The sequence below is a fragment of the Corvus brachyrhynchos genome, unplaced genomic scaffold (assembly GCF_000691975.1).
Source record: "Corvus brachyrhynchos isolate BGI_N302 unplaced genomic scaffold, ASM69197v1 scaffold283, whole genome shotgun sequence".
Lineage (NCBI taxonomy): Eukaryota > Metazoa > Chordata > Aves > Passeriformes > Corvidae > Corvus > Corvus brachyrhynchos.
This window is the reverse complement of record NW_008237409.1, coordinates 2825535-2837808: the sequence shown is the minus strand read 5'-3', so window position 1 is coordinate 2837808 and position 12274 is coordinate 2825535. Positions and strand designations below refer to the sequence as shown.

At 39.5% G+C, this 12274-nt stretch overlaps 1 protein-coding gene across 1 annotated transcript in view; it reads left to right on the top strand.

Annotated features, from left to right (window-relative positions):
* Positions 1 to 931: 931 nt before the first annotated feature.
* Positions 932 to 12274, top strand: part of GDPD1 (glycerophosphodiester phosphodiesterase domain containing 1) — a 13311-nt gene continuing 1968 nt past the window's right edge. Inside the window, exons 1-9 of the mRNA XM_017730975.1 lie at positions 932 to 988; positions 3936 to 4066; positions 4675 to 4720; positions 5269 to 5387; positions 6002 to 6091; positions 6819 to 6952; positions 7461 to 7520; positions 8403 to 8454; positions 8964 to 12274. The exon at positions 8964 to 12274 is cut by the window's right edge and continues 1968 nt beyond it. Of these exons, the coding sequence (XP_017586464.1) occupies positions 3953 to 4066; positions 4675 to 4720; positions 5269 to 5387; positions 6002 to 6091; positions 6819 to 6952; positions 7461 to 7520; positions 8403 to 8454; positions 8964 to 9086 (738 nt within the window). The 5' untranslated portion in view covers positions 932 to 988; positions 3936 to 3952 and the 3' untranslated portion in view covers positions 9087 to 12274. The remainder of the gene's footprint in view (positions 989 to 3935; positions 4067 to 4674; positions 4721 to 5268; positions 5388 to 6001; positions 6092 to 6818; positions 6953 to 7460; positions 7521 to 8402; positions 8455 to 8963) is intronic.

Sequence of the window (12274 nt, the reverse complement as noted above, 5' to 3'; positions counted from 1 at the left end):
AACAATTTTTAATTGATAGTTGTGCATTGTTTTAATTAACTGAACAGGTTTAGGTAAGTATGTCCTGGTGAGGCCTTGTTAATAGGCAAGGCCTTAATTGGAGCTCTTATAATTGCTGTTTACAAAGTCTGTCATTCATTACTGTCAAAGAGCAGTTAAAATTTGCATAGATATCTTCATCAGCACACGTATCATCCTGAGGTTGTTTTGTTTTTCAGTTTATAATATTGCCTATTTTCTGAGGTAAGGAGAAGGCACAACCTTTTCCAGTCCCTAATCAGACTGATTTTTAAAGATTTTTTTTTTTTTTTTGCAGAGAATGCTGGTTTAGGAGTTGCAGAGTTTACTCTTGCCTGAGAGAAAATTAAATTTGCTTGTCCTTTCATTTCTGAACTAAAATTGATGTGTGTTTCATTCCTCATGTGTGAGACCTCCTTTTTCCAGCAGCACAAACCTTTATTGACAGATCTGTGCTGCTGGGGAATGTCCTTGTACTGAAAAAAGAGGTTGTCACCTCTTTGAGCATCAGCTGGGGTATACATTTAGGGAGTGTCAGTTTTAGAGTGTCTTGGGTGTTTTTATTCATAGTTTTTTGTTTGTGTTTTTTTCTCATTACTTGTCCCACCAACTCTTAAATAGATTTTTGCATATACTGTGCATGTGGGGCTTATTTTCTTAGCTATACCTCTGGTAAAATAAACACTTTGTTATGACTATTCAAAGTGTTACACAAATCCAAGATAAGTTCTTTCCTAAAATCATTCTACCTGGAGAACGTTGTGTCTCTCCAGTAGGTTGGTGGCAACAGGGACTTCTGCCTTGAGCTTCATACTCATTTCTCAAAATAAGTACATTTTAAAATCTGTTATTTTTAAAATTTATTTTCAGTGGGATTGAGAGGAGGAAAAGTATTTTGTGTAAGTTTTATTTTTGTTATTTCTGCAGGTGCTGGGGAGAACCTGGAGAATACAATGGCAGCCTTTCACCAGTGAGTACAAAAGGATGGGAATGCCTAAATTAGGTGTTCTCAGCGTCTTTATCGAGTGCAGCAATCAAGGGAGGTGGGATTTCATCAGTTCTTTGGGGTTACAGTGTCCTGTTTCTGAAAGTCAGCTCTCCTCTGGGTGACTCATGGATTGCCAAACATACACTCCAGTTTCACCAGAAGGAGTTGAGATACCACAAATTATGGTCTGTGCACAAGAACAAATGGAAACAAACCCCTGAGGCCCGATCTGTTTTAGCCAATAAAACAGAAACAATACTGTGCTTAATGGTGGTTACTTCTATTAATTTATTTATCATTATAAAGCTAAAAATGCTGCTGTTTGTTTTTTTTCCTGCACACACACTGCAGTCACGCAATGTGTGAAAGCCTCTTACCCAGGGGTTTCGAATGGGGTTGGGACCAGAAAGCCTTTTTAAGCCTCCAGCATTTAAGTAGTGAATTTTAACAAGGTTCTCAAAGGCATTTGGAAAAGAAGCATATCTGAAACTCCAGCTGCTGCTGAGAAGGGACCCCATTATGTGGGCTCCTCTTTGTCTTGTTTGGGATTTTTCTAACTTGCTTTGTGCTTTGGAGCCTCATCAGTTTGCTGTTTCCCTGCAGCCTGAGGGGTGCCAGCTTTCCCAACCAAATAAAAGAAACACTGCACTATTTTCTATCTCCATGGAAGCTCAGTGTAGTTTTGTGTGGCTTTTTGGTTGTTTTTTTTTTTCTGCTGGCCTGCTTTTTTTCAAGGCAATGGAAACTCTTCTGGCTCCTTCTGGGAAGGGGTAAAAAGGCTTTGTCCTTCACATTTGCTCATTCCCATCTCCATGAGTGAGGTAGCAAAAGGAGTGGGGTAGAAGATCGCTGATCTAGTTGGTGAAAATTTATCAGGATTGGCTCAAACAGCTGGTGTGAGCTGATCAGTTTATAATCCATCAGATTCAGTGTGAAGCCAAGCAGGGTGTGTCTGCAGGAGCTGTTCCTGCAGGTTTGCACAAGCAGGAATATTGGCTGTTGCTGTCGTTGAATCCAGAAGAGAATGTGTGTATGGGGGGATGAGGCCTTGTTTCTATACTGCTTAATTTACAAATATTCTGGACAGAAATTACAAGCTTTTTGTACCAATGACAATATTTTGATTTGTTTTCTTTATTTAGGTAAAGTGCATAATAGATGGGGGGGGCTGTAATCTTGTTCTACCATATTTAAATGCTTCTGTGGTGGTTTTAGATTATAAAATAACAGCTTTTAAGCAAGAGCATTCTCATCCTCATTTGCAAATGTGAGCCTGCCTCACATCTTGAGTTCTGGAGCAGTCGGATCTGAATCCACAACGATGTTCTGAGTCTGGAGCCTTCTCTGGAGCAGTGTGAATTTGACAGAGCAAACTGATTTCCAGCTGGGAAAGCTCAGCACTTGAGGAAGCTTATTTAGCAGTGAGCTGCTTGTAAGGGCCTGGCAGAGTCTCAAATTTGTTAACAAGGAAAGTTGTTGTTCTCCCTTTTCCATGCAATGTCAGCCCTGACTTTCTTAAGCAAGAAATATTGCTAATAAAATTTGCTGTTGAAATGATAAAACCTGGTACTACATGGGAACATCTACAAATTTGGCAAATCTCCTGTGGCAGATTTGGAGATGCTTTCCCTCAGGAGAAAAAAAATCACCCAGTACAGCCTGTGATTCTTCCATATGTAACAGGATTTTGTTCCTCTCCTAATTCTTAATTAGCAGCACTGGAAAACAGTTTACAAATTGGCTTTAATTTGACAACCCTTCTTGATCATTATCCCAGCTGGACCAGAAATTGTGTTAAACACTTTGGGGAGTACGTTCTGGTGGTTTTTTTTGTTTGTTTGCTACTGCATTTGTGGATGTTCATGGTTTGTGTTCACCAGCCAATAAAGCCCATAAGGAAAAACCTGTTACTGAATTTACAGAGCTTTGATTCTCAGGTAGACACAACTCACAGGTGGTGTAGGTTTGCTCAGAGATGGAAAAAAGAAGGTTTTGAAGGAACAGTTCAGACTTCTATCTGTCTGCTGGAATGACACCTCTTTTCTAATTAAATGAGCAATTCAGTGCTTGTTGCAGTAAATCGCTTTTTTTTTATTCTGGCGTCAGGTTTCTTGTACTTGTTTTTCATCAATGTTGTTATCACTTTTCGTCAGGTTTCTTGTACTTGTTTTTCATCAATGTCGTTACCACTTTCTGCTTTCTTTACTCCTGTGGGCTAAACTCCATGGAATGGATTTGGGATTGGATTAGAGCTTTTCAAAGAAGGGTGTTGGAACAGGAATAGCTATTTTGCTTTGAAAAATATGACTGGATGTTTAGTGGTTTATTTCTTTTTCAATTTAAATGAAAAATTTTCATGAAAATAATAATTTCTTCAGGTTGTTTTGCTGCCCAAAAGAAAGCCAAAAGCCTGAAAGCCCCACTGCTAATTTCCTGATTCATCCCTTCCTGATTAATGTAAATCAAGTAAAAAAAAAAAAAAAAAAAAAAAAAAGAAGCTGCTTTCACATCCGTGTCATTTTTTGTTTCTTACCGTAAATTTGATTACTTTTTTTCAAAACCTCACTTCTTCCAGTGGGCAGATGTGCTGCTGCAAATAAACACCCCACTCCAAATCTTCAACCAGTCCTTTAGGAGTAGGTTTCTCAATCCTGGGGTGGCAGGCTGCAAGCCATAGGTTTGCTTCCTGATTCCTATGGGAGACAGAGCCAAAAATCCCATCTCTGCTTCATGAGATGTTTTTTATTCTTGTGTCAGCTTCCCACTGCAGCAGAGTTGTTTGCTCCTTGCTCTGCAGCAGGATTGTGAGGATTCCTTGCACCATAAAGCATCCAAAGTACTTCCAGTGGGATTAGTTTATGGAATGTGTTGGGTTTGGAGCTGCACAAAGAACTCGAGTGGTTCAAGGCAGACTTTCCTTGCAGCGCAGTTAATTTGGGGACAGACATGTTGGAGCTGGATTGTCACCTGACAAAAGATGAGCAAGTGGTTGTGTCCCATGATGAGAACCTGAAGAGATCAACAGGAGTTGATGTCAACATATCTGACCTCAAATACTCGGTGAGTTGAGGAGAAAATGGGCTCTGGGGGGTGTTGAAAAATGCATTTGTGGGGTGGGCAGGGGGCTGTGTGCATGTCTGTGTGTGCCTGGTGCCCAAAACCAAAGGGGAGGATTCATCTTAATAAAAAAACCAAACAAACCACCCCCAAAGTTCACTAAACTCCGTGGGCAGTCAGAGGATCAAACCTGGCACATTCCAAAGGGTGATTAACTCCTCCAGTATCAGGTTGGATGAATGGCTCTGGAGCTGGGATGTTTTGCCACACTGATGACAGAGGAAGATTAATCAACAAGCTCTTCCTGGTGTGACCAGCTTCTTAGTGGGAAAACCGGGAGATGATTCCCTCCTGCCTTGACACTGGAATTTTCAGAATTCTCAGAAAGGCATCTGGGAATGTTTTGCCTTATTCAACTACAGGTGACAAAAATCTAACAATGCCAAATAGTTCAATTAATACTGAAGGTGGTGCTACTAAATCACTTTCGTGGGTGAAAAGACTTTAAAGGTAAGTGGCTTATGAATTACGATTTTTTTTGCCTTTCTGGAGGAGGGTCATGATTATATCCCTGCATGTGAATTAATGTTCCATTTCTCTTTGTTTTTAAGGAACTTCCACCCTATCTCTGCAAGTTGGATGTCACATTTCAGAAAGGTGAGATGTTTGTCTCTTGCTGTTTCACTTTTCCATTTTGTAGTGTGGCAGTTTCCTGCTTTGGCAAAGGGAGTAGAAAAGTGCATTTGCTTCTCTCAATATCATGATGAGAGAAGTTTCAAAAGAAAAATACAATCCTGGCTGTAGAAACCAGTACAGTAGTTACTGTAGGTATAACTTGGAGTTCAGAAGGAAATTTTGTCCTTATTTGGTCTTTTTCATATTTATCTTGTTGCATTTGGTGTGTGGTAACTGAGCCTGTCTTTGCTATTTCAGGATTTTAACTTTGCCTGCACTCCTACTGTTGCTAAATAATGAGTGAATTTCATGAAGTTAAAACATGAATGTGCAACATGCTCAGGGCATTTTCATTATGGAAATGAGCTTGTCATAGTTAATTACAGCTGAATGAATTTTTTTGTTTAAAAACGTGATAATCCTAGGAACTTTATAAAAAGTTTTAAGTTAATGAGTGCTCTGACATTTCTGGTTTTATCTGTGGTTTGTTAAAAATGGCCACAGCAGTGACAAGTTTCTTGTTTCCCCAGAATGTCAGTGTGAGGGGAAGGACAATCGTATCCCACTCCTGCAAGAGGTGTTTGAGGCATTTCCAGAAACTCCTGTCAACATTGACATCAAAATGAACAACAACGTATTGATCAAAAAGGTACGTGAGAATCTCTGCTGAACTGAGAGTGAAGGCAGTGGAATGATGCTGATATTCCAAAAGTTTTTTTGGAGTTGTGGCAGTTTGTGATACCAAGATCTGTTCTTGGACTGCTTCACCCTTCACGTGTTGGGTCTTGCTCTGTGTGTGAGGTAATAAAGGAGACAGAGAAAGGATCTTGTGCAAGATACTCAGTAAAAGCTCTTTAGGACCCTTCATCTGGGTGAGAAACTGCTCCAGCACAGCTGGAGACATGTTTGGTTTGTACTTCCTGGGGAGGATGTTCTTAGGGACTGTTGCTCCCCAAAGCAGCATAAAAACATGATGTTATTGTGTAGATGTGTTCAGCACAGAGAAGGAAATCTTTCCAGCAAATGCTATTTTGTCATTTAGGTTTCTTGAATTCTTTAGGGCTTTTTGTAGGTGTAATGGTCTTCTATCATTGTCCTGAACACCTGTTTATTTCCCATCAAAGCACCACAACCACTTTATGATGGGAGAGAGTAGAGAACTCTCTTCTATAATGATCTCCAAAGCAAGTAGAGTTCCAGTTCAGTAATGCTGCACTTAATTTCCAGTGACTCCATGTGAGAGTTGTGCTTTCTGTGCTGCAGGTCTCAGAGCTGGTGAGTCAGTACAAGAGAGAGCATCTGACCGTGTGGGGGAATGTCAATTATGAGATTGTATCTAAGTGCTTCAAGGAGGTAAGGCTGAGTCCAGCTAAGCTTTGTTACTGTGTGCTGACAAAACCTACAGAAAAGCACCCTGCAAATCAAGATTTAACCAGCTAGGCCAGGCTCCTACTTGTGGTGAGAAATTCTGTGCTCAGATTGTATTCTGCTTGCCATACTGCTGAAATAAGACAAGCACAGTTAACACTCCTCTACCCTGCCATAAAATACTTGAGGAATTATGCTTACTCGTGCTTTATTCTTGTTTTATGAAATATAGGACATGGCAATTTATGCCAGGGGCTTTTAGAGCCTCTTTTGCACATCGTTCATCTGATAAAAAGCAATTTTTTCCAAGGATTGCTTATTGTCTGTTTCTTTGCATGAAAATAATGGATGTGGCCACTAGTGGACACAGTTGCATCAGCATAAAGCTATTGTTTCACAGCTATAATTCTCAAACTCCTTTTTGTGCTGATGAATTTTACAATTTAGAATTAAATTAAAACTGTGCTTATAAGTCCAAGGGAGTTATGCACCTGAGTGAAATTCATCTTGTTGATAGTTCAGTCTAGTTGATTATTTCAATTTATCTGTGCAGGACAACACCCCGTTTCCTACCTGAAGAGCAGTTAGATTTATTCATATAAAGCAGTTTAATCTTAGGCTGAACTTGAGACATGCATTGATGAGTAAGTCTAATTGCAACAGACTCAAAAACTACCAAGATAACTGAGAATCTCTTCCCTGCGTCCTGCAGAACTCTGACATTCCCATCATCTTCTGTGCCCAGCGTGTCCTCCTGCTTCTTGGCCTGTTCTACACTGGTCTGCTGCCGTTCATTCCCTTCAAGGAGGAATTCTTTGAGATTCCCATGCCTTCCATCATCCTCAAGTGAGTTACAGCCCATCAGTGGGTGCTGCACTGGCATCAGTGTAAAGCAGGTGAACCACGATGCCTCCCTGAGCACTGGTTTTGTTGGTGTCCTTGGGCTGAGGTTACTTTTCTGTTGGTTTAGGCACTTTTGGATATTCCTGAGGGAATTCTGTGCATGGTAATACACAGCAGTTCTGTACTTACAACTAATGCTTGCTCTTTTCTCCTCTTTTCTTAGAACAAATTAGTCTGATAGGGCCAGAAGACAAGTCAGCAGTAGGATGGATATGAGATTTCACAATCTTTCTCATCTTCACTCAAAGTGCTGCAGAATTCTCATCTCTGCTGCTTCTCTTAAATGTAGCTCACTTCTCTTGTATAACCCAGTTCTAAGTCACTGTCTTGAGCAGTGAAATTACTGCTCTAATTTGAGCAAGGTTAATTCCTCATGTTCCTTTTGCAGGAACATCTCAACTAAGATTTTAATCTGTGCTCTGGTAATTTTTGGTTTCCTTTTCCTCAACAGGCTGAAAGAACCAGAGAAGATGTCAAGAAGCCAGAAATTTATTATCTGGCTGGCTGACACGTAAGATTCTCATCTGATTATATTTTTATTTATATTTTGCCTTTAGATTAACAGTTGACTCAAGCAACTAAGACTAGCTATTTCTACATCTATGCATTATATTTTTTCAGGCGTTTTTTTTTGTCAGTGCAGGATAAATCATATTCAAATCTTACATAGGTGTGCTTTATGCTTTTTATTTTCCATACACTGAAGCAACCTAAGGTGCAGTAACAGTGGGCATTATTCCAATTGTCTGTGAAGCTTCTGTCCTTAAGTGTGCTCAGCTAATTAACATGCGGTTAGATGCAGAATGCAGATTTCATGGATGTGACGACTGTTCCACAATGTTATCAGAGGAGAGACACTGTTTGCCTTACAAGGAACACTTTGCATTTTAAGAATATCGTTAGATGCAGAATGCAGATTTCATGGATGTGACTGTTCCACAATGTTATCAGAGGAGAGAGACTGTTTGCTTTACGAGGAACACTTTGCATTTTAAGAATATGTGTGCTTCAGAGGGAATTTAGTCATAGGTTTTCAGTGACTGCAGTGTCTCCTGGCTCTTGCTCCTGTCTCTGACATCTGTTAGTTTAATTTCTCCAGTGGCCAGGATATTTTCATGTCTTTTGAAGGATAAAATCTCTCTGAAAGCAGAGTGCTTGGTTCATCAGACATGGTATAAGGTCCCTTTAGGATGAAGGATTTAGCTGCTGGATTTGATCTTCAGCAGAGTTAATACTTGAATTGCTTAAACTAGGAGTTTCCTAGAATTAGCTTTCTCTTGTGGAAAACATTGACTCTACACACTTTATGGGAACTTCATTGCAGGACATCAACAGACACTGAAAACTCCATATATACTTGAAGTTATTAATTAATCTCCCTCTCCTTCCCCAGGCTGCTGATGAGGAAGGCACTGTTTGACCACCTCACGGCTCGGGGCATCCAGGTACAGTAGGGCAAAGCTAAAGTGAGAATTCAAAACAGACAGACACAGCCTTAAAAGGGGTTCCTGATCCCCCCAGCATGTTCTTTGTGTTTCTGGGACTGTAAGTTGCTGTTTAGTTCCTAAGCAAAAGCTGCTGCTGTTATATTTGCAGTGCTCTGATTGCAAAGGAAGATTCGTGCATTTGGAAAAAGATTTTTTTTCATTGAAATCCTTTAAGTTTAGGGATTTTTTTTCCCCCACTTCAAACTTAAGCCTATAAAATATGCAAAACTGGTTATCTGTTGTGGGGCTTTCACAAAATAACATTTTGACTTTTAGAAGGACCTGAAGTCTCAGGTAGTGGAGTTGGAGTCACCACTAAAAAATGTCCCTTTTGGAAGGTGAGGAGGAAAAGTTGGGTATGTTTGTATGCAGCAGCATCTCCCTCAGATAAAACAATTTAGGTCAAAAGTCACCTTTTAAAACAACTGTTTCCTGTAATTAATTGGTTCTTCTATCCCATTTCATAGGTGTACATTTGGGTACTGAATGAAGAGCAAGAATACAAGAGAGCATTTGATCTTGGAGCTACTGGAGTGATGACAGACTATCCAACAAAACTGAAGGAGTTCTTACATAATTACCCAGCATAAAGGAGGAAAACTGAGAAAGTCCTTCCAGAACAGATTGTGAGCCAAGGATTTTCCTCATTAAAAAAATAATTGAGGGCAGCATGCAGAGATCATTTTTGTTGGAAAGATATAATTGATGATCTGTTACCTTATCAAGTCACTACCTAATGTAAAGGTTGTCTATTTATTTTAAAACTTTGATTACATAGTTTACATTTGTAAATAGCTCATTTAGCAACAGGACGCTTCACAAATGGTGATGATTAGGGAGAAAGTTGCCTGATAAGGTACCTGTAGATAATAAGCATTATCTTACCTGTCACAAGTGTTCCTAAGCAGCTGTCAAGACATGTCAGTTATTCCAGTTATATTCTAGTGAGCAGAAACTGAAGAATTTCTGAAAGTGTAGCCTGTGTGTTTGCATTTCTTGTGTTGCTTCTAGATTTCAGATAACTTCTAGAGGGAAAAAAAAAATAGAAAAAGAGGAACAGGAGAAATAGCAAAGCAGACCCTGTGGCTGGCCAGGTAGTGAAGTGTACTCAGTGAAGGTGGTCACTTTTTAGCCAAAATTAACTCAGTATAAATTGACTCCATTATTCTCACTGACAAGAATGTTGACTTTGAGTTGGAATTGGATTTAGACCCTTCCTGAGGTGATGGCAACACTGTGGCTTGTTGGTTCAGGATTTACATCAGGACCTGGGTTTGACACTGAGTTCCACTGCAGGGTCCAGGCTTGCCCCTGGTTCTGGCCTGCCTGTCAGGCATGGCAGTAGCTGGATTTCCAGGATGGAAAATTGCACTTATTACAGGTTGCACTCACTTTGAAATAGCCTTTTCACAGTGTCCTAAAAGTCTTTTGCACATTTGTGGTTCTTGATGAACGAGAAGTTGTTTCTAGGGTGAGGGACCAAAGAAGACTTAAATTTGGTCAGGAGTTTTAGGGACAAATGAAAATGTTCCTATTAAATGAATTCACCCAAAGTAGATCTATATGTATATTTATAAAGGGAGGGAGTGTCAATCTAGAATGTGTGTAGACTTTAGTCTTTTTTCTCCACAAAAATACATCCAATATCCATTAAGTTTATGTGCATGGACATGGAAATAACTGGCAAAAGCCTGGAAACCCCAGGTGTGCTGGAATGGGGTTAGGCAGGAAGGTATTTCTAGAAGCTTCCCATGCTGTTCTGTCCTTGTGATCAGGAGTTACCCATGTGTCAGACAGGTTGGAGCCTGCAGTGCCCGTGTGCCTTGGTGTGCTCATGTCATGGTTGGGAGTCCAGGAGGAGTTTGATTACTGTGGCTTAATTACACCCAATGTATAGAGCTCAGTCACTGAATCATCAGATGCTCTCTCTAAACAAGAGTTTTGTTCAGTTTCTTGAAGGAGCTTCATGTGAAAATGATAGATCTTAATAATAAACACAGTAACCAATGTGTATTTACTGCAAGGTGCACCCACTGTGCTAAAAACTGATTTTTAAGTAATTTTTTTCCCCTTTGTAGCTCAGATTTGGGAGGGTTCTTGTTTCACCCCCCTGGCTGCTGTGCCATATTTATAATTGTGGAGCATCTTTGCTGTTCCACTGCCTGTCAGGAGGCTGTGAAATTGCCAGATCCATCTGCATGGAGAGTGTTTGTTTCTGCACCCCAGTTCCTTTCTGAGGAATATGTCTGTCTGAAATGGAAAAAACCTACCGCATTTAGGATTCCAGGGAACATGTGGTGATGGGGGCAAATGAGTTAATGTTGTCCTTTTGAATATCTGCCTGGTGAAGATGACTGCAGATTCAATTTCCTCCTAATTTAATCAGCCTTGTTGCTTATTGAATGGAAGAGAGGAAAATGTAACTTCCTAACTGTTCATGGGGGGAAAAGGATGAAATTATTTATTAGGTACTAAGCTTTCTGTTTCCCTTTCAGACCAGTTCTCTCTGGTCACATAAGTGCTAATAATCAGTCAAGTCACAGCTCTGCCTGCTTTTTAGAAGTCACAGAATAGTTACAGAAGATGTTTCACACACAGCTCAGTAAGTAAATTTAAAAATTCCACCTTTCTGTCCTAATCCTGGGTTATTACCTGTTTGTAGCTCCAGATAGTTATTATGCTGTGTGGTTTTTATAAACTCAATTTTATTGCTATTGAATTTTTGACACACACACCGATATTAAGATGCAAATACAATTCTGGTTTTAGAGAATACCATCAAATAGCTCTTATACATTAAAACATTTTTGTTTAGGTTAGCTATACAAAACTTTTCTGTTTTGTTAGGAAGAGCTAAGTTTTAAAATACCAGTTTTGATCTCTGAGTTTGTCTCAAGTTTCCCTCACCACTCAATAGTTTTCCATTATTCTATATTGAATGACAAAACACAGGTACTGAAGTGACAGTGGTTTATATTTAATTTTAATATTTTTATTCTCTCTCTAGTAGTAGAGATGGAAATTTTTGGCTTCTAAGATTTTTCAACCACGTTTTTGTCAGACCACCAGTGTTCTTACATCTGATGTAGCTTCTGACTGTGCTGTTTATACACTGACCTCTCTTGGATAAATCTGTTGCTCAATATCTGAAATTTGATTGGGAAGGGAAAGGGTCCAGTGCTGGAAAGGCTGCTGGATTTATTCATTCACCTGTTTGGGTGAGTAGAGGAGCTCAAGTTTGATCTCTTGAGACAGATAATGTGCCATGGACAAATCCCAGCACCAATGCACAGGGCTTAGGCCATGATAACTGTTTGTAACAAAATAACATGGAATTGGGGTTACTGTAAAACATTTGTTGTATCAAATCCTTGTTTTGAATATTCCAGAACTCACTGTGTGATTTTTTTTTTTTTTTTTTTTTTTTTTTTAAAAACCACTTGTACAGAAAAGCTTTTGTTGAGAACTTGCACAACTGTCCAGGAGGATGTTCAGTTAATCTCTCTCTCTGAGGAGAGATTCTTTTCAGGTACTTTTAACTCTAATTATTGTTTTAACACTGTGTTCTCAACCCTGTTGCAGACTATTTTATGTATGATGGATGATGCATGTATTTCATGCACTTTTAATTTGCAGAAAGTCTTGTGGACCTCTCTAGCTCCAAAGCTATGAAGTGATTTTTCTTTTCATGTGAAGAAAGATGTGATGCTCTTGAAATGTGGCACATTAAAACATCTTTGCTCATAAAAGATCTAAAACTGAATGCTTGTTAGCTGTG